At 46.8% G+C, this 24,953-nt stretch overlaps 2 protein-coding genes across 2 annotated transcripts; one reads left to right on the top strand and one right to left on the bottom strand.

Moving 5' to 3' along the window:
• Nucleotides 1-866: 866 nt before the first annotated feature.
• On the bottom strand, nucleotides 867-4,737 carry NDUFB8 (NADH:ubiquinone oxidoreductase subunit B8). Its single transcript, XM_069796509.1, has 5 exons — nucleotides 4,581-4,737; nucleotides 4,275-4,401; nucleotides 3,543-3,642; nucleotides 1,792-1,947; nucleotides 867-1,093 (listed from the first exon to the last, which is right to left on the bottom strand). The coding sequence occupies exons 1-5, from the start codon at nucleotides 4,678-4,680 to the stop codon at nucleotides 1,001-1,003; spliced, it is 576 nt and encodes a 191-aa protein (XP_069652610.1). The 5' UTR covers nucleotides 4,681-4,737; the 3' UTR covers nucleotides 867-1,000.
• A 2,162-nt stretch (nucleotides 4,738-6,899) lies between these two features.
• On the top strand, nucleotides 6,900-16,991 carry HIF1AN (hypoxia inducible factor 1 subunit alpha inhibitor). Its single transcript, XM_069796501.1, has 8 exons — nucleotides 6,900-7,109; nucleotides 8,285-8,535; nucleotides 9,807-9,955; nucleotides 11,718-11,863; nucleotides 12,346-12,452; nucleotides 12,845-12,908; nucleotides 13,171-13,281; nucleotides 14,482-16,991. The coding sequence occupies exons 1-8, from the start codon at nucleotides 6,933-6,935 to the stop codon at nucleotides 14,524-14,526; spliced, it is 1,050 nt and encodes a 349-aa protein (XP_069652602.1). The 5' UTR covers nucleotides 6,900-6,932; the 3' UTR covers nucleotides 14,527-16,991.
• The last annotated feature ends 7,962 nt before the right edge of the window (nucleotides 16,992-24,953 follow it).

Raw genomic sequence — 24,953 nt, 5'->3', positions numbered from 1 at the left:
GATCACCCACTCCTGCAGCCAAACAGCACAGTCTAAGACATAGCATAGGGGAGTTGAGAAAACTTCCACTGTAAATCAGTACTGAAGGTACTGTCTCCTCCAGTAACAAAGGGGGGAAAAAAACTTATGTTAAAGGAAGAGTGGAGCCGGACAAATCTAGGACCTTAATAAAATTGTATGTATAACTGTCCCAAGAAAACAGTTGATGAAGCCATAGGAGGTCATACACCCGTGGTTTGCAGAAAGACAGGCAGACTTTGTGGGTCAGGCATAACTCCAACCTTGGTGGATAAGCTCAGGCCACACAGGAGCAACGTGGGCATCCATGCTCTCGGACCACAGCCCAGGCACAGCAGAACAGGTCTGGCCAGAATTGGACTTGCTCATTGGCCTTTTTGTACCACTGCTGCCCACAGCTCTTCTGTCAGCTTCAAGCTATACACTGCAAGGCTCCGTGCCTCACTAGTGCTCCCTACTGGTTGTGCAAGCTTCACTTAAGAGGGCATCTAGACCAGGAAGAGATCAAAGCCAAATCCCAGTGAGGACAGACAGTTATTCACAAGGTATGAGACTTCCAAGCACTGGCACTTGCCAGTCTGATTCTGCCCATCATTTCACATTAAATGATGACACTAGTTCAACTCCAAGCAGCACTTGCAGTAAGCCACTTGATAACAAGCAATATCTGCATAAACAGGCTTAGCTAAGGAATGTTTGTGCACAAAGTACATAAACTAGCAGCAGTCCTAGACTGCACTCAGAACTTTGCCCCGCAGATACTAGCCCATTTAGAGAAAAGGCAAAGGTCATTCAATTTCACTGGCCATTGTTCAGCCTTCTCAAACCAACAGAAGACAACTAGCACAGTAGGTATCATTGATATATTTCACTGGAGTTAGTGGTTGAACATTGAAGAACAAGTGTTATATGCCACAGTGAATGCTAGAGAAGATGCCATCCCCAGCAGAGCTGACACAGGAGAAACAGAGCACTTCAACTTTCAGATTTCATAGTGCGTCACCACTGGTGGCTCTTTATTGGGGTCTCCTCCTCTCTCCAGGTACAGGTCATTGAAGGGATATTGCTTCGGTCCCTACAAGGAGAGATAAAGAGTGGCAAATTCACCACATTCACCAAGCAAATTAAGGGGTAAGAGGAAAATGTCTCATCCCATCCCACCTCCCCAAATCAAGGCTTGTCATTTACAACAAATGTCTATTTCTTAAGTGCTTCAGCAGGAATAGTAGAGTACAAGGGAAGTATATTCAGAGACAGAGTTCTTTTTATAAACCCATGTCCTTTAGCAGAAACATCAAGGTGGTCTTGCATTTGATCTTAACCAACAGTTCATCTCACAGCATGAGGATGATATATTGCAAAAGCTGTTTGTATAGTCAGATATATTTTTCTGAAGTACAATCCAGATCATGAGATATAACTAAAAAACACAGGGCAAGAGAAGAGATAAAGCATCTTCCTCAAGCAGATGCACACACAGAAGGAGAATACCTAAACCAAAGAAGGGATACTGTAAGAAGCATAGCTTAAAATTAGTTCCCCATAAACAGGAACTGCTCATTACGAAACAGAACCTGTGAGCTGAGCCAAGCCAGTCAACAGAACAACTCGGGCTGGATGAGGCTGCAGAACATCCCTTGGCCCATCCCCTGCCAGCAGCAGGGTTTTGCATTCACCTTCATCACTTAGCTTCAGTCAAACCATTCTTAGGGGCATCAGCAGTGACAAGAAACACAGCTAGTTTTCCTCCCTTTACCCAAGTATGCCACTCACCACAGGCCTGTAAGCTGGAAAGATCTCTCCAAGACCAAACATGATCAGCATGGTACTCAAAAAGATAAGGAAGTGTTTGCGCATGGTGTGCCAGGGAACTGGAGTGGGGGATGTATCAACACGGTTCCGAATATACATGTCAAAGTCCCAGTGCATCTAAAGAACAAAAGAAAATGGCTGCACATTTACCAAAAGTGCTCAAGCTGCTTTTATCAAGGGAAGAGGTGCTTTACAACACTCACAAAACTGCCATAAGTTGTTTCATCTTCACCTCGCAGGTGGAGATAAAGCCACAGAGGAGATTAAGTGATTTACCTACAGTCACAGCAAGTTGTCACTTACAGTAAAACTCAGGAGTCCAAATGCCATCCTATACTTATACCAGACAATATGCTTAATTACAGGATAGCAGCAGCTTTTATTTATATACATAATCATTCCACCTTAGATTTGCTCCCCAGCACTGTTGAAAAGGCATGGTACAAATGAGTACCCTCATTTATGGAAGTTCAGTCACACACCCAAACAGAAGGAGCAGTGTTATTTCAAACAAAGCAGCAACTACCTGCCACTTGGAAGGTGGTTCCTCAAAACAGGTAGAGCACCTGCCACTGTTACCACAAGAGCAGGGCTGGTAGCAAGCTAATGCCCTTCCTGATTGAAGCAGAAGGGCATTTAAGCTTCTGCCTTAAAATATACATAGGGAAGTCCCAAGCACGTTCTGCCTATAGTCTCCTTTCACATTAACGAAAGCAGAGAACTCAATTTGCAGCTCAAGTACTGCCTCTAGCTCCCCAGCCTTCCTCTTTGCACACAGAGCCACTGGCTATCAAACCCCGAGAGCCAAACTGAGCAGAATTCGGTTGCCTAAACAGAGGCATCTCCTGACACCTGGGATGCACCAGTATATTCTGCTTGGTCCCCACTGCCAACCCATCTGCAAAGGTACCTATACAAGCCTTCCTGTACCAAGCACGACAGCAACACAGAGTCACTGTGGGTATTTTTCATGTGCTTCTACAGTTATTACAACATGCACTTTACTGTAGTACTCTAGAGCTGTGATGCTCTGGTATATTACATACCCATGCTTACATAATCTCTACTTTTAGGAGAGCTCAAGTCAATTACCAAGTTCAGTAATCACAGTTAGATTGCAGTCATTCACAGAAAGACCATGCACTAACTGAAAAGTTACTCCTGACAAGGAGTTTGAGGAACTCAGATTTTGAAAGTTTGAAAGTTAACGTAAGTGCTCTATTCATCCATTTGTCTTAAGGATATCTTGCAAGCTTTCTTCAGAGAAAGCCTCCTTATTTGTATTCTATCCCAAAACAACCTTGGAGTAATAAAGCAGCAATAGCTACTTCCGTTGTACTAAGAGGACTTTACTAAAACAATGGCTTCTTTGCCAAATGATTCTGAACTAAGCTCTCATACTGAGTCAGATCAGGCAAAGAAAATGGATGACACTTTCCTATTCCTACAGAGAAACTTAAGTTTGTAAAGTCTCCCTCCTCAAATGTAATAAGATGTTAACATTCCTCAGAACTTTCAAAATATTTACCCTGATGGCCATAGCCTACATTTCCCTCCAGCTGACTGTCCTGCTTGCATAGGCAACACACACCTGCACTTGGGGATGCAATCACAGAAAAAATTAAACAGAAAGCACTAAGAAGACATGCACATCAGTATTTAATAACAGTAGCATTGATTAGCAGCTTGAAAAGCGCTACTAGCATTCCTACCGGCTCTCCCCAGTTATGCCTCATGTCTGGCTGGTCCCACTGGTACCAGGGGTCTCTCTCATGGAAAGACTTATTAGGGAGCTTGGGATAGTCACCATACCTGTGAGAAAGACAAAAAACCAAATATACAAGATGTCTGTATTAATTTAGATAAATTTTGTACATGACACTATAGGGTAGGCCTATGGAAATGGAAAACTTAAACCTTACCTTATTTTTATAACTCCTATGCATATAGATGTTTTAAATGCATGCATGCAACTAGCACAACAATCATCACCTTGATATCAGGCATTGTAACAAGTAGCCCAAAAAGGCCACTTTGAGGAACACTATAGTAGTGGGAAGAAAATGCAAGCTTAACTGAAATACAGAACCCTAGCTGTCTTGCATTTTGCACATGACAAAGTATTCCCCAACACTTAGACACCTCCTGAAATCTTTATTCCAGAGATGGCTTTCAGTTCATCCCTCTTAGCCTTGCGTTACAACAGCATATGAAGTCTCTCGTACAGCATTTTATTCACATGGGCCTCCAACTCGTTCCATTTCTCCTGTTTTAAAACACTGACGTGTGCCTTCAAAGCACTAAGCTAAGCTCACAGCACAGCACCCGCAGGCATGCAGCAGGGACTACCAGCCCGCAACACCTCGCCCCAAAGCCGGGAGGCGCTGGCCTTGGCCTGCTCCCCGGCCGCAGGGCCACGGGGACCCCCCCCCGCCCCCGCTCACCCGAAGCCGTCGTCGGGGTAGGGCTCATAGTCCTCCACCCGCATGTTGTACTTCTTCGCGGCGGCTGCCCGCTCCTCCGGTGTGCGGGGGTACGGCCCGGGCATCAGGTCCTTGGACATCTCCGAGGCTGGCGGGAGAGCGACGAGGCAGGGTGGGCGCAGGCCCCGCCGGCAGCGGCAGCCGCAGCCAGGCCGGGGAGGTCGCGCCGCCCTCACACCCCGGCGTCACCGGCCCGCCGCCCCGAGGACGCCCGCCGCGCCGCCGGCCGAGGCCCCCCCGCTTCCGCCTCCCCACTCGCTCGCTCACCCGCCCGCGCCCCTGAGGGCGCCGCCGCGGCGGCCCGCGCCGCCCACAGCCGGGCGGCCGCCCGCTGCCAGAGGACACCGCGAAGCCCGGCCACCGCCATCGCCTCCGCCGCGCAAGCGCGGCCGACGGTGGCCGGTAGGGACAGAAGACCTCGTGCGGGGGCGTGGCTAGTGCGGAGGGAGGCGGGGCTAGGGAGACGGCGGGGACGGGGCGAGCCCAGCCTCCGCCCGCGCTGCCGGGTACAACCCCGTCGCCTCGTCCGGGGCGTTAATTAATCAGCGCCGTTAGTGCAGTACTGACACAAGAGCTAATGGACGGAAAGGGCGTGAGTGCGATGTTTCACTCTGGCTGTCACGGTCCGAAGCGGGGCGATGGGAGCTTGCGGCAGGTATTCCCTTCCGGAGGCGGGGCCGCCCCCTGCGGGGCAGCCCCCTCAGCGCTCAATGGGATCGATGCCCTGGCTGGAGGTGTTATGCAAATCGCCTTCTTTGTATTAAAGTTAATACCCGAACGTAATCGCCTTATCTGCGTGGAGCCAGGGAAACGCGAACAGCTGAAATGGCATGTTAATTTAGCGATGCTGTTCTTCAAACGTAAGCGATATATTATTGTAGATAAAATCGATATGAGCATTAAAGGATTTTGCAGTTTACTTCATTATGTAAACTCTGTGGTAGTCGAACTCATTTTCCTTCAGTTATTCACATCAGCTGTAATGGCTAATGTCTCTATAACGATCTACATTATAAGCCTTTGCAGATCAAAAACTATCACAGACAATTTGTCATTAAAGTCATTCCTTCTAATAACAACATTAATTGTAAACCTACTAAGTGAATGAAGATGGCGATGAACCACAAAAATACATCTGAGATACGGCTTGCCTGAGGTGGGGGCATTGCCGCAGGCTAGAATAGGATCCTTTCATTTATCCCAAAGAAAGGCCTCGTCATGTCATTTTAGGGACTAGGGACGGTATCTCAATTCAGCCAACTCCCTTATAACCAGTATATGCAGTAAAGTTAGTATGTCAATTAGTTATTCAATAAAGTTACTAACTCAGAGCCCAACCCTCCGGTGCAGAGGCTCCTGGTGTTTTCCATGGAGCAGCATTCGGTCCCTGTCCCTGCTCTGCAGCGCGTGGTGGTTTGGGGACAGCAATGTCGTGCTGGAAGCGGGGACCTTCGGTGCCTGGCTGCACCGTTGATCTGGGCTCAGACCTCGCTGCAGGCTCAGATTGTGGTTGGCTGCTCCTTACATCAGCTCACTTTCTGGCTTGTGCTTGAATCTCCCACAGATGTGGCTCAAGCTTCCTAAACATGCGAGTAGTTTGCAAATATGTTGTAAAGATTTTTCGTAACCTGTACAGGAGCAGTGCTGTAGATTTAAAGGGCGAGGGGGCATTAATTTTCCTGGAAACTAAGCATATTAATAAATTTTGGAAGGAGAGAGGAAAATAGATTGCATTCTTTATTGTCATGAAGGCAAAGTTCTATGCAGCCAAACCAGCAAATCTACCTGCTGTAAGATGAAAACCACTGAATGCCAGAGATCGAAATTTTCTCAAGAGCTGATGCCTAACGTGGCACGCATTCTTGGGGAAAGGGCAATCATCATTCTTGCTGCTTCCAGTTTAAAAGCAAAACGTAGGCTTTGTCTCACGCGATAAAGATACACTAAGAAAAAAAATCAGTAGCTCTGGCCCTAGACACGCAATTCATGCAATCTTGCTACAACGATGTAGTCACGCAATGTCCGTTCGTGATCGAAAGGCGGGCGCTAGTTACGCTGAGCAGCGCTAGGTACTTCTTCTTGTTGCAGGCGTCAATTAAACCCCTAGCTTTCAGGCACAAACGCCGCTGTACGTCTCCCGCAGACGGCCCGAGGACAGCGGGCAGTTCGCTGCTGCCGCTGGGGTCCCACACGGCAGCAGAGCAGCTCCCCATTTTGAGCCGCGCTCCCGGCCTGGCAGCTCTGGCGGCCTCCAGGGGAAGGGGCCGGCGGCTGAAGGCACGCAGGGTGGCACGGCGCCGAGCACCGGGGGCCACGAAGGCCCGCAGAAGGCTTCACAGACAATCCTTTCCCTTCTCGGTTGTGGTTTTTTTCCCGCGGGTGGTCCCGGCCCCCACGGGTGTCCGACAACCTCGGAAGGGGCCAAGAGGCGGAGAGCCGCAGAAGCCGCCCGCAACCTCCCCCCGCGCGGGGGCGCTGCTCGCCGCCGCCGCCGCACCCTCCTGCCCTCTCCATGGTGCCCCCTGTGCCTCCCGCCTTCCCCTTCGCTTCCGGCGTTGCCATGGGCGGGCAACTTCCGCTTCTGGCTTTCTAGTTCCGGGTTCTCCGGTGGAGGTGGCGATGGCGGCGGCCTCCTCCTCGGCGGCGGCCGCGAGCTGCCGGGATGGCCCGGTGGTGGCGGCAGCGGCAGGGCCCGGCTGGAGCGACTCCCAGTTCCGTCGTTACTCCTTCGAGACGCGGCCTATCCCGCGGCTCAGCCACAGCGACCCCCGCGCCGAGGAGCTCATCGAGAACGAGGTGCGGCGGCGGCCCGGCCCTGCCCGGCCCGGGGGCTGCGGCGGGGCCGGGAGGCTTGCGCTTTGCGGCGCGGGGGTTGCTAGCCCTGCCCGTCAGGCTGGCCGGAGCAGGGCCCGCAGGGCGGCTGGCAGAGCGCGGGGCTCTGCCGGGTGCTGCTGCCGTCCCGGGTGCGCTCGCCTCCCCATCCCGGCTCTGTCCCTCTGGGCTACCGCGCTGCCTGCCGCGGGGCGTCGGCCGAGCCCCCTCCCTGCGCGGACTTGGTTGTTGCCCCTCTCCCGATCCCCTTAGTCGTAGTGGACGTTTCTTTTCGGTGCCCCAGCGTTGAGTTGTGGAATTTGCAGGAAACGTTTGCTTTAAGTGCTTTGTTGTCCGGATGGAAATCGTGGAAATGTTGTGTAAAACCATGGGCACGTGTTCGTTATTTTCTAAGTGAGAGTGACCACAGACGTGAAGGTTGCCTTGCAATAATGGCTCTTGTGTTGGTTCTGGACAAGCTCAATCTCGTTTTGGTAAGATTGCTAGTTGTTTCTTTTCCTTTAAAGAAAGCCTGCAAGAAGGGAAGTTGTGCGTGCACAGCTTGGAAATGCAGCAGCTGTCATTCTTGTTTAGGTTGCTTACTACTTATAGGTGAGGGGATAGGCAGTGTCCTTTGTCTTCCTTTTGTAGTGGTTCTTTTTTTGGTGTAGAAGAGATGGGGTGAGGTCAGTTTTTTGATGGCTGAAGGTTATCTGTGATCCTCTGAGAAAAGAGATGAGTGCTGTCTCTTGTTTCTGGATTCAGAGGTATCTTTCTGCCAGCCTTTACGCCTTCATAGCTAAGGCTGGAGGTGACCAGACAGAATCTACTGTGTCTCCTTGTTACGTGGCAGGACCAAGTAGGCCTAAAACTGTTCCCGGCTAGTGTTTGTCTAACCTCATGTGTTAGAGATTAGCTAAGTAGATAGTGGAATCTGTCCCACTGCTACCAGGAGCTTGCTGCAGGAGCAGGCCACCACTTCCTTGAAACTTCCTATCACATTTTGCTTGTTTTTCTCCCCAGACCAAGGCACGTGATTACACTAAATGCGTTTTCCAATTCCCCATTTTCAAAAAGAGGTGGTGTGGTTGCAATAATGAATGTGATCATTCTCAAGTTCAAGAGGTCCTTGAATCAATAAACTTCCTGTTTTCCTCTAGGAGCCTGTGGTGCTGACAGATACCAATCTGGTTTATCCTGCTCTGAAATGGGACCTGGACTACCTCCAGGAAAACATTGGCAATGGGGACTTCTCAGTGTATAGTGCCAGTACACACAAGTTTTTGTACTACGATGAGAAAAAGATGGCCAATTTTAAGAACTTCAAACCCAAGTCAAGCAGGGAAGAGATGAAGTTTAATGAGTTTGTGGACAGACTCAAAGAAATACAACAAAAAGGGAGTGCTGAGAGGTAAGTGATCTGTGGAGGTTTTTCCATTTCTGCAGGGCTAAGTAGGGTGTAAGTTTCTTATCAGTGAGTGTTGATGACTAAAACCTCTCAAACTTTTCACTTTTTTTACAGCCCTGCTTTTCCTGCAGGGCTGCTAGTTGACAGCAGCCTTGTTACCTGATTAAAAAAGTCATACCATTAGTTAATCAAACTGTTCACATTGTCTGCAGAGATTTATTTATTTATTTTCTTCTCTGTCCGAGGCGGTGTTTGAATAGAGAAAGCCTTAAGCTTCACTTTCTTTTGGTGGACTATGATATTGGTAGAGGAGCTTAGTTATGAAAAGATGTAGGCTATGGCACTCGGCCTTTTTTACAGAATACCAAGGCATCTGGTGCTAACCTTCTTTCAGAAAGATGAAAAAAGATTGCATATGTACCGTATATTTGTTGGTAGCGATGGCCTACACCACTAACAGAGCTGTAAGTTACAGAGAGGAGCTTTACGTTTATATGGAATATAACTATTAGCAACTGTTCTTAAACCCTTAGTTAATTTTATCAGTCACCAGCCCTCTGAAAGGACTTACAGATGCTTAATTGTGTCTTAATTGGAAGCAACTCTGTGTCTGTGTCCACTTGTTGTCCGTGCCTTTCTCTTCTTTCTCAGCTTTGGGTGTGCTTTTTCCCAGAGAGAAGGCAGTCCTTGAGCTTAAAAATGCATTTTTCTTCCAGCATTGTAGACAGTAGTCTGTAATACTGCAGTTGTTAATACAGATGTTTGATTCCTCTGATCCTCTATGTCTAAACATAAGTGTGGCTCTAAAGTAACTTGATACTGAAACATACTGGGTTTCCCAAGCCCTTTTTTGCCCTCATGCACTTTTACTAGGAGAGGTAATTCCTATTGCAGTTAAGTTAGAGTGGTGGCATCTATCTGGGGATTATTCATGAATGCATTTGATATTTGATAGTGGCCAGTCTGTTTAGAGTTTCCTCCTCCTGCACTGCAAGGGGGTTGTTGTTGCTCTAAAATTCACTTTTTCCCTTGTGATTGTTCAAGCAGAACTGAGTTCTGTTCCTCTCTGTACCAGGAAGTCTTTCAGCAAAGTTTGGGGAGTTTTTGAAACTGTTTCCTTCCACAGTTGTTTATGGTGTGTGGTGACAGAGCAGAACATTTAGGGGAGTTATGTATCTTTGTTTTGAAATCTTTCTGAAGGGATGCAGAGATATGTCTTTATGTTCATGACAAAGCTGAATACTTGATTTCTGCTTGTCTCTGGGAATATACAGGCTATATCTGCAGCAAACCCTGAATGACACAGTTGGAAGGAAGATTGTGGTGGATTTCCTTGGCTTCAACTGGAACTGGATTAACAAGCAGCAAGGGAAACGTGGCTGGGGTCAACTGACTTCTAACTTGCTTCTTATTGGCATGGAAGGTAAGCAATTTCCTCTGATTGGAGGAGAAGGGGAAAAGATTTGGTCAGCAGTTCTGTATTTCAGTTCCAGAAGGTCTTTCAAATGGATTTTCCACTAGTTTCTAAGTGTTCTCTCAAAGCAGGCAGTTTAAAGCTTTGGGTTGGGGGGGGCCTGTTGTCACAACTTAACTTGGGTTATAGAGAGGAAACAACCAAAGGAGTAGCTTGTATCTCCCCAGGGACATACTGTGAATGCCTGGATGTAATCTGCTCATGGAAAGGCTCTGTGTGGTGCTGGTAGGGCTGTGTTTTCAGTAATTGCTAATCATGTTCTGAGACCTGTTTATTGTTTGAAAGCTTCAGATGCCGTAGATTTAAAATGCTCAGAGTCTTCAAATTTAAAATGCAAAAGGGTTTGCAAGTTGAGCAAAGTTTGTGTTCTGGGCTTTTCTTAGCATGTCCAATGTCTACCTAGGAGGAAATGCTGATTATTCTGTGAAGCATTTGTTCTTGTTTGAGCTGGTACACTGTGGGGAGGAATTCTCTTTCAATTAGGAGCTGAATTTCTTCTTGGGGAGGTTGGAGGGCATTGGAGAACTTGAAGATGGATAAATTGTAAAAATATCTGGATAGAGTGGAATTCCAAATCCATGTGGAGACTGACTCATAGGCAGGCACCTTAGAAGACAGAGGTACTACTACGCTGTTGACAAGGAGAGCATTCTAGTAGAAAGTAATCTCAATAACTGGGCAAGGAACGTACACAGTTTTGTGAAGTGGGATGGCCTATAATCAATGTGGCCATCACATCCAATTATAATCATCCAATTACAATTACTTGGCAATTCATAGCTGTTCAGTTGTGACAGCAGATGTTTTTTCTCCTTTGCAACAAGTCATGCTCAACTTACAGTAGTTTGTCTTTGCCATGTGTTTTACTAGCTGAGAGAAGAGAAGAGAACTTCACATAAAAGCACTGCACCAACACTTCCCTACAGGTCATGATATGATCACTAAAATCCTGTTATCAACAGTTTATGCACAAGAACCGAAGAATTGTCTTGAACCAGTGTTCAAGGAGCATCTTTACAGGAGCATGTGATTGTATGATCTATTTGATGAAGTTATGGGCTTACCTGTTATCTTAATTCTCTTTAGTGAAAATACATATAAAGAACAAGCTGAAAGAGTAATATCTGAATTGGCAAACACCCTGAAAAATGTAGTTGTGAGGGGTAAAAAATGTCCCGCTGTATTTAAAGATTTGATTACATTTAAGACCTAGTGGCAATAGTCAAGCTTCAGAACTGTTAATCAGACTGAGGAGGTGCTGTTGGGACACCCAATGACAAAGGGATTTGTTTACTTGTTCTTTTGCAAAACTCCTAGGAGTTTTTTCAAAATCAGACTGTTAAACTCCTTTTCTCTAGACTAATAATTTTTGAAAGTCCATTCCACAACTTGTCATCTAAAGAGAGTGCTTTATGAAAAAGCTTCCTGTCAACACTCACCATCTGCTGTTCATGGAAACAAGCTGGAAATCCTAATCCTGTAGAGCATAAGTTGCTGAATATGGATTTAGAATGGAAATTAAGTAGCAACTGCTCAATAAAGGCAGACTGATAATAGTGATCAATTTGTAATGTTCCTGTGGTCATTTTCCTTGTTTAGTTTTCTAAATATGTGAGAGTGTATTTACTGTCTTTAGCAAGGAATACAACTTGCTTCTGTCTTTCAACCTGTACTGAGAGTGTCTTGTTTATCATCTTTTCTCTCTGTGTAGGGAATGTGACACCAGCTCATTATGATGAGCAGCAGAACTTCTTCGCTCAGATTAAGGGTTACAAGAGGTGTATCCTGTTCCCTCCTGATCAGTTTGAATGCCTCTACCCTTATCCTGTGCACCATCCATGTGACAGACAGAGCCAGGTGAGAGTAGCAGATCTGTTCTCTGCCCTGTGCCAAAAAGGGGCATTTGTGAAGATGCTAGGTGGGAGGAAGCTGCACTGGAAGGAAAGCTGCATACCACTTGCTGAGCTTTTGCAAAACCTGTGTTCAGATCTGTTAACTGGTGAATACATGGAAAGACTAGTGATGTTTTTGTTTGTGTCTGGTCCTGACTTCCAAGTGCTAGGGCTATAAACATCCCCTTACTGATAGCACAACTGGGCTGCAGTTGCTACCTTCTCTGTTCTGTTTCATTGGTCACTTGGTCAAACACAGATTTGCTTAGAGATAAATTGCAGGACTCCTGTCTAAGTTGGTGGTACTTTGGGGGTACTGCAGGACCTCACAATGGGAATGCAGAAGCCATATAAGGAAGATCAGGATGATTTGATAGTGGGAGCCAGTAATGGGGACTTTCATTGCAGGAAGCTCTTCTGATTTTTCTTAATGTTTTCTTCTGTTAGGTGGACTTTGACAATCCTGACTATGAGAAGTTTCCAAACTTCCGGAGCGTGGTTGGCTATGAGACGGTGGTGGGTCCGGGGGATGTGCTATACATACCTATGTACTGGTAAGAAGGATGGTGGGACTGCACAGTGACCAGCAAACAGCGATTTAAAAAGTGTTCTGCTTAAAGTGTTGGGTTGGCTCTTAAAAGACTTTTCTTTTGACTTCTCCAGCAAGTATGATATTTTCTGTGATATCTTGGGCCAGTCTGCTTCTACTTCCTGTCTGTTGGATGGGAGTGGTAATTCTCCCTGATGCTGCGTTATTGTGCAAGTACTCCACTAATGTGTGCGAGATCTGTATTTAAATAAGGGGAGTTTTCCAGAAGTTCTGAGGTCTTGATGATGGAGGTATAGGTCAAGGCTTGTCTAGTGCTGCCTGAACTCATCCATCCAAGGTATTTCACTATAAGCTACAGCAATAGTTTATTTTCTTTTTTGTGTGGTTTCCATGCAGGTGGCACCACATTGAGTCTCTCCTGAATGGGGGTATTACCATCACTGTGAACTTCTGGTACAAGGTGAGTACGAGCACCTTCCTGTACAGCTTGGATAGGTCTATCCCAGAGGATTTTTTCAAGTAGAGATGTTTTGGCACATGTCAATATGAGAACTTCATTGGATTTGGTGCAATGAATCCTTTGCTTGCACCAAATCCTTTGCTTTAAAGCTGAAAGCTACTTTCTCCCTTTAGAGTGGTGTGTGAAGAACTGGGTGGCTGGGAGAAGGTGGAATAATCTGCCAATTCAGGAAGCATGCAATGAGCTATTTTTGATATTTCAGGGTGCCCCAACCCCAAAGAGAATTGAATATCCATTAAAGGCTCATCAGAAAGTGGCGATAATGAGGAACATTGAGAAGATGTTGGGAGAAGCCTTAGGAAATCCACAAGAGGTACAAAAAAGAATCATATAGTCACTGCTGTTGAAATCATTGTGGCTTAATGCAAAACTCGAGATGCCAACTATTTGGCTCTGCAGGTGTCACAGTGAGGGTAGAGGAAAGCAGGGTTGCTCTGTTGCTGTGAATGGTTCTTCCCGCAGTCTTCAGAAGGTCCTTTGGCTACAAAAAGGCAAGCTCTTTAAATTATAATTCTGGAGAGGACCACTACAAACAATGGAGTAATTGTTCTTGTATGTGGGGGAAGGTGTACTTTGGCTTTGGGCACTGCCAGGAAAGTGTTGCTCCCAAACTCCCTATAGCCTTCAGTGCAGCAACAATACCGAGTATTTGCCAAAAAAAATGAAACTGTTTTACCTGTTGAATCCAAATCTCTTAAATAAGAGAAATCTCTTCTAGTAAGTCATGCACTTTCCCCTTAACGCAGGTCTTGGTCATCTCTGAATTCATTGCAGTTTTAACCAACTGGTATTTAAAAAAACAGATTGAAGTACTAAGAGTATGCTTTTGAAGATCTCTTGCTGATCTGAAATTGGAAATACTGGATGTGAATAAAAATGTTTTCATGGTCTGTAACCCTTACCACTGTGCAAGAACTCCTCCTTAGAGCACTCATGCCTCTCCCCTGAGATTATTTTACTGCCATAGCATGCTGAACTTCCCTCAGTGATCAGGCAATGCTGAGAAATGGGGAGTAGTCTTGACTGAAAACAAAACCTTAGCAAAATTGTCAGTCCTAGCCTTCCTTCCAAGTGACCCTAAGGACCAGAGATGATTCAATAAATTCTGAGGATTCGACAAGAATGTTCCTTCTCTGCCCTGCAAAAAGCAACCCCTGATGACTATTAGCTCCTTTTAATAGCAGCTACTGAGAAATCACAAATCTAGGGTGAAAAAGTTTCAAAAAAAAAATACCAATGGATGCAACGTTTTGGTGACAGCTAAAGTTGGGTGTTGGCAGAGAACCTTGCAATTTTGGTAGGGTATTTGAGAATGTGGTCAAGGATGCCCCAGTGTTTTATCTAGAAAATACTTTGAAACTGACTTGGTCTACCTTGGGCTCAGTTTGTGTGCTGAGATCCTCTGCCCCGGGCTGCTCAGCTTATAAAGTGTTGTGATGCAGAGGGAGCAGGCTCTGCAGCTGCCATTTCTCTGTAACTGTCCTAGCTAACAATCTGTTTCTGCTTTGAACAGGTGGGTCCCTTGTTGAATATGATGATTAAGGGACGGTATGACTAATGCCTGGCTGCCTGGGTGACTGATGTTGGAGCTGCTTTGTTCACAAGCAATGGAAGATACTGAGCGCTAGTATTGCACGCAGCACTTAAGAGACTGATGGGTTTCCTGGCCCATCCCTGCCCCACTACAATAAAGGGGGCTACTGGAACTGCAAAACCGTTAGTACCCCATTCATCCTCCACTCTCATCTAACCGAACCTCCCAAGAAAGAGTCTGCACTTATTGGAAGCTGGATTCATGTTCACTAACTTGTTTTTTCTCCCTCTGCCCTGTTTGCCACAACAAGGAGCATGGCTTCTGGCACTTGGATGCGTTGCTTCAGGATTTTCAGGCATTTGAAGAAGAGCTTGGAGGAGAACCAGGAGTGATCTTGTTTCCTCAGCCTCATGGGGTTTGGGCCTCCTGGCTGGGTTTATGTGTTGGTGCCTGCAGTGGATATAAGATGGGAAATGATAGGTCTCATGGTCCTCTGTTGTTAGAGGACCTGTCCATGCTCAACTCTGGCACCTTTTTTTATAACAGAAACAACTATGTGAGATGGCCTGTGTGTGATAAGCAACTGGACAAATGATTCAGTTTCTTCAACTTAAGACATCTATGCTTTGGACTTAGTACAGGGTAGACATCAGAGTGAATTCATCTAGTGTATGAGCGCCAAATCCTGTGCTCTCCAAATAACATCTGTGTTGTAGGAGTGTAGATAAACCTCCTTTGTGATAGCTTTCTCTGGGGAGTGAAGGCTTCTCTTCTGCTCTTCTGAAGCTGCAGTGTGATTAAAAGGGGATATAGCGTTATGAAGGGAGATGCATAAATGCCAGGGCACTCTCCAAGTCTTGAATGATTAAGCCACATTTTTAAATAAAATTCCCCAGGGGTGCCGAGCTAGACTGTCAAAACCCAGTGTCAGATAGGTACAGAGGCTCCCATCTCCCCACCAGGGGTGCTGGCCCCTCAGACTAACACGGGAAAGAAAGTGCCCTTTTTACTGAAACTGCAAGAACTCAAGTGTGTGTGGCTGCGCACAGGTGCGCATGTTTGTGTGATGTTGTGTGGCTCCTGTCCATCAGTTAAATCCATGCCAGTGTGTGGTTCCCTTCTTTGTACAGTCATGTGAAAGAGGTCAGGGCTTTCTGTTTAAATGTGGTTAAGTTTATCTTGATCCTTGTATTCTGGGACTTGACATGGCAGGCTGGGAAGTGACAAGACCAGGGCACAGGAAGCATACAAGCCTCTATTTAAGAGTCCTCAGCAATCACCCTGAAAAATCATTTTGCTTTCTTCCTCCTCTTCCATGTAAAAGCCTTAGGCTTATATGGAGCCTGGCTTTTTATTCCCTGAGGTGTGCTGCATTGCTGTCCCTGGTTTGGGGTGTGGTGCAAAGGTCTTGTATATTTGATGCGGTTGTAATGGGTCCCAAGAGCTAGAGGTGTGAGAAGCTGTTCATAGCCCGTATATCTCATCCCAGAGAATAGTGGGGAATTTGTTCTGTTGAGACTTCAGTGCTTCGGGGCTTGTTCTGACATGGGATTCTGACAAAAGTGTTGAGAACATGCTGCTCAAGAAGCACTCCATCTTTGGCCTTGGGTCCCATCTTTTGCTGGGACAGCTCCTGTGCCACTTGCAGTGAGCTTGTTTTGCACAAAGGTGAAAGGCTTCTCAAACAGGAGGTCCCAGGGGCTAGGTTTCTGGCTGCTTTACAGGTCAGAACAAATGAAGTGTAATTGGCAGCTGCAGCATCCTTGTTTAAGAAATACATTTGTGTCACTGAGTAGTCTGACTGCCACACTACTTGTTGCAGACTCTCCAGAGCTGTGGTTAGATCCCGACAAAGGTCACTCAGCTGGATGCTTATCAATGCTCAGCATTTGGGCAGGTGGGGAAGAAGGCTAAGCTGCTGACTCTGGCCAAAAGCAAGGCCTTCCCAGGAATCCTGGGCACATGCCCTTGGTTGAAAGATGCTCAAATGTAATCCCATCTCTGTGCTATTTATTCAGTACATGGTAGTATCCAGTACTACTTGTTAGACACCATCAACTCCTGAAGCTCAGGGTGTGAGTTCATATCCCATGTGGAGAGAGAATGGTACTTAGAGAAGTTTAGGATCCTTTTTTTTTCTTTATTTGCCAAAGGTCTAACTTTTAAAGTGTCTGAACAGGTTTTGCTGCACTTGACTTCGTGAAAGCTCATTTACAATGCACTGATGGACTGACTTCCCCCCCTTCCCTTTTCACCTTGTGCTTTCAATGCCCCTTGCCATGGTATTGGGAAGCTGTGTGTGTTCTCTGCTAGGGGTGTGTGTGCAGGGGGTGGGGTGTGACAAACACACGGTACCTTCTGAAGTGTAGTTCTTAAATACAACCAATGTTGAACAACAGAACTGTGTGGCTTTTGTTTTGTGAGCTGCTGTATAGGAGAGCTGTATAAGGAGATGTGCATATAAAGCTACCTTTAAGTCTTTCTAGTAACTCCACTTGTGTTCTTCACTGGTGAAAGCTGCTGGTCTCCAGAACTGCCTTCAAAACAGCAATACCAACTGCATTACTGTGTGTCTTCACAACTTTCCCTATCCTACTTCCATAAGCCTGAAAGGAAAGCTGGGAATAAGATGGTATCCTTGAACCCTGTCAACAGCAAGTGTTGGTGGGGAGGGAAGAAATTCCCCTCCCTGCTGACCTGAATGGTGTCACCATGCTCTGGTCACTGACAGGATGTTGGAGCAAACTACACTATCAGGTCTAATGAGTTCTATCAGTTGCTTATCCTTTGGGATATCTTGTCTTCCATTTGGTCCTTTATCCAGTTCATACTTTGGTCAAGGAGATTTTGGGGGGAGGCTCCCTCTGTACCTGTGCTGTATGTTAGCAGCCTTGGTGGTGGAGTCCTCTCTCTACCTAATAAAGACATGGGTTATTTTATGGTAATATTAACTCTACAGCAATCTTGGCATCTAACCATCAGTGAAATGTTGGCTAAATCTGAAGAAATTTCTAATGCATAGTGAAATGGGGAAGCGTTGAATAGAGATTAGGGATGTTGGGGCTGGTGAGGGGAAGAAGGACAGCAGTGTGAGCCTGGGGTACCACAATTGGCATTCTCTCCTCATGCCCTTAGGGGACAGGGTAAATGTGGAGGGAGTAGGAAAGACAAGTGGATAAAGTCTTCTCTGACCATGGGTGTTCACCCTTCCCTGCTGTACCTGGTGGGATCATCATCTCTGAACACATACTTGCTTCGGTTCCACTGAACTTAGTGGTCTGTTACATCTGAGCCTGTAGGCTTTCTGTTGTGCACATGCCTCTTGGGTAACATGCACGGCTGGCACCAATGTCTCAGGTTGTGCAGAGAAGCAGAGGAAACTGAGGGATGAGAACTGTGTCATTTGAAAACCTGATCAGACTCCCAAGATTTTTCACTTTTAGGCTTTTTCTTGTTTGCTTTTATTACCTTAGGTCATATAATACCTTTTCTTTTGTATCCTCCAGTTCCCCATTCCTTGAAAAGTGGGATTTTTCTAAGGAGAAGTGACCTTTCTCTTGCTGCTTGTGGATCACGGCTGCAGGATCTTTCCCATGGAAAGAGAAGAGCATGAGACAGATACTTAGTGATCAGAGTCAGGCTCAGCTCAGTGATCAGCCAGGAAATTTAGAGTGATAAAGGAGGTCCAAGCTGAAGCCGGTGGGTCAGGATCAGGGCCAGGGTTGAGGGGGTATGAGACATAGCTGCAGTGCTGGGGCAATCTAACATAGGTGGGGGTGAAGGGGGAGACCCTCAGCATCAAAGCAGCTCTTGAGGGAAAGAGGGGCAGGCCTGGGCTGAGACTGCTGCTTCTTTTCTTTGCAGCAGTTCTTAACAGTGAACAAGTTGACCTTGAACACAGCCAACTGCTCTTTGAAGCCCTAGAATGGCGATGGTGTGCTCAGGGTCTTGGCTATCTTTTGGCAGGCCTCTGTGTTGATGCATGGTCAACCCATGCTGCTGTCTCAGCCCTGGAGGCAGAGCAGCAACTGCAATGGGATACTGCCTTTCCACATGTATTTTTTCAAAGCCCTTTTCTCTAAGCCTCTCTTCTGCCACATGTGTATGAGAAGCTTCCTTGCATTCTGGTCTATGGTCTTCATCTTCTGTTCCTGTTTTGGCAACAGCGCCTCTGCCATCAATGTCCTGGAAAGTCCTGAAGTCATCATCTTCCCTGGGCACTTCTCTGCATTGGCACTGCCTAGAAGGAAAGGGAAAGAGATGCTGTTACTGTGACAAACACATGCAAAGTAAGTTCTAATTACTGCCTTGCAAAGTCAAATATTTGTTGCAAGCAGAGGACTAATTGTGGGGGGAGGGAGCGGAAGTTGAGGCTCTTAGAGTGTAAGTGGAACAGATGCCCGGACGCCTTGGGGAAACGCAGCTTTCCTCTACAAATCAGAGCTTTAAATTACAAGGCTTTTACCAACGAGAACAGTTGTGGTAAGTCGTCTGCTCTCATTTGCGTAATGGCTTCTGTCACTGGTGATTAGACACAGGATGAAGGAAAAGAAATTTGACAATTAGGAATGAGCGATCATTAATCAGAATCTTTGTTAGAAGGAGGGAAGGGGGGGAGAATATCCCACAAACAATGGAGGCAGCCACTAGAGCCACAGTGAAGTCCATGAGATGCATAACTCTGTGCTACTGATGCTCTACAGAGCCCCCGCCGCCTAGGTACGGAGCAGCAGCAAGGGTCTTGGCTGGGTTGGAAAGCTTGTGGAGGAAGGCAGCTAGGTGAAATCCTTCCCATGCTGTTCAGTGATTCTCAGCAATCTGCTTAGTAAGGGAGGGAGCACATGTTTGAACCCTCTCATTGCCCCATCAACACCTTGCGCTTCCTTCTCAGTGCCTGGCCGCAAACTGCCAGCAAAAACCATAGAAACAACTTAAAATTCTTGTGGCCTCCTTTCCCCACACCTTGCATGCAGCCTTGCAGTTTCTGCTGCAGAGGAGAGCAGGCATGGGCCTTGACTGGCATGCAGAAAGATTAGGATGAGCAATGTGAAAGCAGTTCCAGGCTCTTTTCCTGATAATGTAATTTCCTACAAGAGCAAGGGGGGGACCTGATGGCCTGCATGACAGGTAAAGAAAAGAAGGCAGTTGTTACTTCTCTATGTCTGTCATTTGCTGGCTTAGCTCATCATCCAGCCATGCACAATCCAGTGTACGCATTTGTTTGCATTTTGTGGGTTTTGATCAAATTGTCAATACACATGAGATGTTACCTGGTTTTCCTACAGCTGTCATTCAAAGTCTTGTCAGGTTAAATATTTTGGTATAATTTACACGAAGAGGCACTGCCTCTGATTAGATCAACAGCTATAACTTGGAAGGGGGAATGACAGACCATTTGTGGGGTGTATAATGCTGGTGGGTTCATCTCAAAACTTAAGCTTACTGGATTCATTGATTTCAGTGACGATTCCTGTCTTTGCAAGGCTGGGTCATTCACTTGAGGCAGAGGTCTCCGTCAGGGTGATTAGTCTTTCTGTGACTGGAAATCAAAGTGGATACCTCCAAAGCGGAGAGCTGAAGCCATGTTGCCTTGTTCCCAGCTGGCTCTGAGCTCAGACAAACGATAGCAGCTTGTATTTTCAGCCTCTTCCCATGGCTAGTGTTGTTTACCACAGGAACTCAAAATGAAAGAGAAAACAGTGGATCTCGGGACAGGATCTAACAGGGCTTTCATCCAGTGCTCATCATGAGAGAATTCAGGAGAATCATTGGTCACATTGCTCGGGGTGGGGAGATGTGTCAGGTAGTGACTTTTATCCCCTCTTAAACACGTGGGGGGAGGACTGCTGCTCATTCACAGCAACATTTTAACACGTGTTTACATCTGGAGGAGTGCACCTCATGCTTTCTGTGGACGGTAAGGCAGCTTGTGATGTTGTGGGGTTGCTGTCAGAATTCACTTCATAAACTTGCAGTAAACCCTGAGGAAGTCCAGACTTTGACACGGCAGGGTATTGCCCTTGCTGTAGGTAATGTTACTGTGCTGGATGGCAGGAGCCACAGGTGCAACTTTCATCTCAGAGTTTCAGTTGTGTTTTTTTCCTGAATAGTCAGGATTCGCCACCGAGTGCCTTTACAGGGAGGACCTTTGGATGTGACCTGAAACCCCTTGGGAAGCCAGGAAGGGAGGACAGTGTATGCTATTCTCTGCGTAGGTAATCTGTGTTATGAGATCTGCTGCATGCCCTGGTGCTCCCTGAGCTGCTTAAGCACCGCTGGCCTCATGCAGTGAGCTGTGTGAGGGCTCTGGCTGAGCTGAAGGCAGCTAAAGGGGTGAGGTCAAATCATTTACTTCTATAAAAGGACAGTACCCGTGCCCACAGAGTGGGCACATAGGGTTATAACAGCATCCAAGGGGGTAGTTTCTTTGGGAGAGCCTAATACCACTGGTGATGGACTGATTCTGCTCCAAGTTCCTCTGTGAGGACCTCTGACAGTCTCAGAAGCTGCTCCTCTCCAGCTGTGTTTCACTGGGGTAGAATGCTTCTGGCAGCAAAGAATTAATGGTGCTGGTGGGTATTTATGTCAAATGCCAGCCACTACAGGCTGTGGAGCTGGAGGGTGTGGGGTGGTAGGGCCTTGCTTGGCATTTGAGGTAATAAGCTTTTGGTCTGTTAGATCATGTGAACTGCAGAGATCGGTAGAGCTGGGGAGTCGCAGAGCCATGTTACTTGGGCCGTCAGGTCTGACAATGCTTTGGCAGGGCAGACCTTAGTGCTCTTTGAGCCTGTGTTTGGGGGTGGTGCAAACCTGGGGTGTGAGCAGAGATGGGAATCTCCAAGTGGAGTTTGGGGCTCTGATGGACCCATTCATCTACCACCGGTTCACTCCAAGCACAGCCTGAGGCCCCTTGCTTCCACTTCCTCCCCAGAGCAGAGGCAATCCTCCGTCTCCTGCTTTTGCTGTTTGTTTATAGCTCTCCCCATCCCATCTGTCTTTCTCTCCTCCTTCCTCCCCGTCCTTTTCCCTCCCTCTCCCTCCTCCCCCTCATTCCCTGTAAGCGATTAATCATTCTGACAGGCTCGGCGATGGCCTTTATTTCCTTGAGGCGGCCAAGAAATGTCTGTGAGCACCTTCTCTGACACCCCTCCTGTTCTCTCGCCAATCAGATCAGCCACTTTGCTTGGAGTGACGCCACCAGAAATGCAGGGAAGGGAGCAGTGGGGGGAAACTCTAGCAGAGCCAGCTGGGAAATGGGCAGTGGGGCAGCATCCAGTTGGGGTGCCATGTGGGCCCCCATTAGCTGTGATGAATATGTAATTTCACCATAGCTTGAATGTGTCATACTTCGTTCCCTCCCTCTCCCCAGGCTCCCCTTCAAATCTTGGTTTCAGTGCAAAGGCATTTGGGGAAGAAATCAGGCTGCTCAGAAAAATATCAGCCTCCAACAGAGTGGCTGGAGGGAAGAGCTGTCGGAGAAGAAAGAAGAGCAGGCTGAGATCATCAAGGGAAAAAGAATGGGGATGATTTTGCAGATGGATGTGGAAGCCTTCCTGGGAAACTCCCCTTTGCCTTATGCAGGAAGGAAGTTGCTTCTGAGTCTCTGTCATGATTCACCTGGACTAGTCATGTTGTCATAAGGATGCTTTCCATTCACCTGCAGCCAAGGGAGCTCTTGGGCCACAGTACATGCTATTGCAAATGCTCTGCCACCTAACTGGAATGAAAATGAGGTGGATCAGGGTGCATGATTATTGGCCAAAAGATTTTTTTTTATCTGCTCTAATCAAGCTTTACAGCACTCTCTGTCCCCTCAGCATGGAACCAAGGAATGCTGTAATTCTAGAGTTATTCTTTTTCCTTTTAGCATGAAAGCAAATATCCTCCACAGGGGGAAGGAGAGGCCCAGGAATAACCATTCTGCTGAGGGCCTCTGGGGATGTCTAGGGACCCTTTGTGCAGAGCAATGGATTGTAACTAACGTTTACAGAAGTGAAGGAGGTAGGGAAGGAGAGAAAGAAGTTGAAGATGATGTACTAGAAGTCAGATGGAATGTGGTGTAAAGATCTTGCATAAGGTGGTCAGGTATTGTAAGGCAGGAGGCTTACGCATATAGTGACCCAAAGGATCCTCTCTAATCTTGTGTTCTGAGTAAATAAGCCCTGAGTTGAGCCTACAAGACATTGAATAGGCTCATCCTGGATGAAAGGCCCTAGAGTAAGACTGCCCCAACTCTTCAAGCAGGCCAAAGAGCAGGGCAGATGGAATGAGGTGTCTGTGCTTTGAAGTCGCCACCTCTTGAGATGGGGCAAGGCAGCAACACAAGGCCAAACCCCCTAGCTCAATGCAGCTATGCCTCTGGGAAGAGTAGCCAAGCAGTTGATAGCTGCCAATTGACTCTGGAAGCTCACACCCTCTTATGCACATGAGCTTGGGTTCTTGCCGTATGTGAAAGGCATGAGAGTCAGTTTTAGCAGCAGGCTGGATGGCATCAGTGAAAATGCTAAGGAAAAACCACCACCTCACTCCTACACCTCCCTGTTGTTTGTTTTCTCCTTGTGAAAATGTTTTCCTTCAGGTACAAACCTAAAAGCTGATACAGCCTAAGTCCAAAGGGAGGGCAACGAATAAGCATCTTTGCCCCTTGTGGGCTGACAGCATCAGATCTCTGGAAGGTAGGAAGACTCAAACTAAAGAGGAGTTAACAGGCACTTCCCAGCAGATGAAAAGGCAGCGTATGCTCCCTCTGATAGACATGCTGCCCCATGTCTTGGGAGTGACCTCTGCCAAGGTCACTGCGGAGTTTCTCTAAACTAGCGTTTCTCTCAAGGAAATATTGATTTTGTGCTGGTGGTGCTAAGCAGTGTTGTTGAATGAGAGGCTGTAAATGCTTGGCAGAACACTGGTGGCCCTTCTTGGCAGCTAGGCATACTGATCTGGCTTGCTTTCTGCATGCTTGTGCTCATGTGTCTAGGGTGAGGAACACTGGCTTTGGGCTTCCAGGCTAGTGACCACTAATGGCTTCAGTGCTTCTTCTCCAGTGTGGGGTATTTATGTTCGCTCCCTTGTGTTTGGTCAAGGACAGGAGATGTTCATTAGCAGCAGAAAGTGGCCTGTCACCAGTCAGTTTATATCCAGTAATAGGTAGTAACATTTATTTCTTGAATATAACATAAGAAGGGAACATGGCAGAGGTCTTAAACAGTTTCTCTCAGGCCTGGGAGTTTTCAGAGAGAATGTATGGGATCTTCAGAAATTAAGTCCAACCGATGCAGTTAATGCTGGCTATCCTAGAAAGCCTGTTTCAAATCATCAACAGCCCTAGTGAGATCTAGGTGTTTAAGGGTTCCTGCCTGTAGCATGCACTCAAGGCTTTGAATCATGTAGCACTGCAGTGCCAAAATTTGTGCCTTTGCCCTCCTAAGCCATGAGCAGCAAGCAGAACACAATGCTGTCTGTCTTTTCTTCTCTTTTTACAAGGCCAAACCATGGAAAGAGGATGTTGTGGTTTAACCCCAGCCAGCAACTAAGCACCACGCAGCCGCTCACTCACTCCCCCCCATCCAGTGGGAGGGGGGAGAAAATCGGGAAAAAGAAGTAAAACTCCTGGGTTGAGATAAGAACGGTTTAATAGAACAGAAAAGAAGAAACTAATAATGATAATGATAACACTAATAAAATGACAACAGTAGTAATAAAAGGATTGGAATGTACAAATGATGCGCAGGGCAATTGCTCACCACCCGCCGACTGACATCCAGCTAGTCCCCGAGCGGCGATTCCCCCCACACGCTTCCCAGTTCCTAAACTAGATGGGACGTCACATGGTATGGAATACACCGTTGGCCAGTTTGGGTCAGGCGCCCTGGCTGGGCATGAGAAGCTGAAAAATCCTTGACTATAGTCTAAACACTACTGAGCAACAACTGAAAACATCAGTGTTATCAACATTCTTCCCATACTGAACTCAAAACATAGCACTGTACCAGCTACTAGGAAGACAGTTAACTACATCCCAGCTGAAACCAGGACAGAGGAGCCTGAGAGTGTGCAGCAGTATTCTTGCTATTGCTTTCATCTGTTGAATTCACATTTCCTTGCCCAGAGAAGTTGTTGTGTCTCCATCTTTAGAAATATTAACTTGACTGGCCAAGGCCCTGAGCAACCTGATCTAATTGTACCTGCTTTAAGCAGAACTAGATGATCTCCTGAGGCCTCTTCCAACCTAGATTGTTCTATGATCCTATGGGTTTGTCCAAGAGATCTCATCACCTGATGTGCTGTATTTCATCCCACCCCATAAAACAATTATAGGGCCCAGATAACCCAGAACATAAGGGAAGTATCAGGCTATTCTATTTTTTGATGTAGAAGCCTTTGTGGCAGGATTTTGTAAGCTACTTTCTTTGGTCTCCAGGGTTATGAAGAGCTTCCTCACTGAACTTGTACCA

The sequence above is a fragment of the Haliaeetus albicilla genome, chromosome 11 (assembly GCF_947461875.1).
Source record: "Haliaeetus albicilla chromosome 11, bHalAlb1.1, whole genome shotgun sequence".
NCBI lineage: Eukaryota > Metazoa > Chordata > Aves > Accipitriformes > Accipitridae > Haliaeetus > Haliaeetus albicilla.
This window is presented reverse-complemented; position numbering and strand designations above follow the sequence as displayed.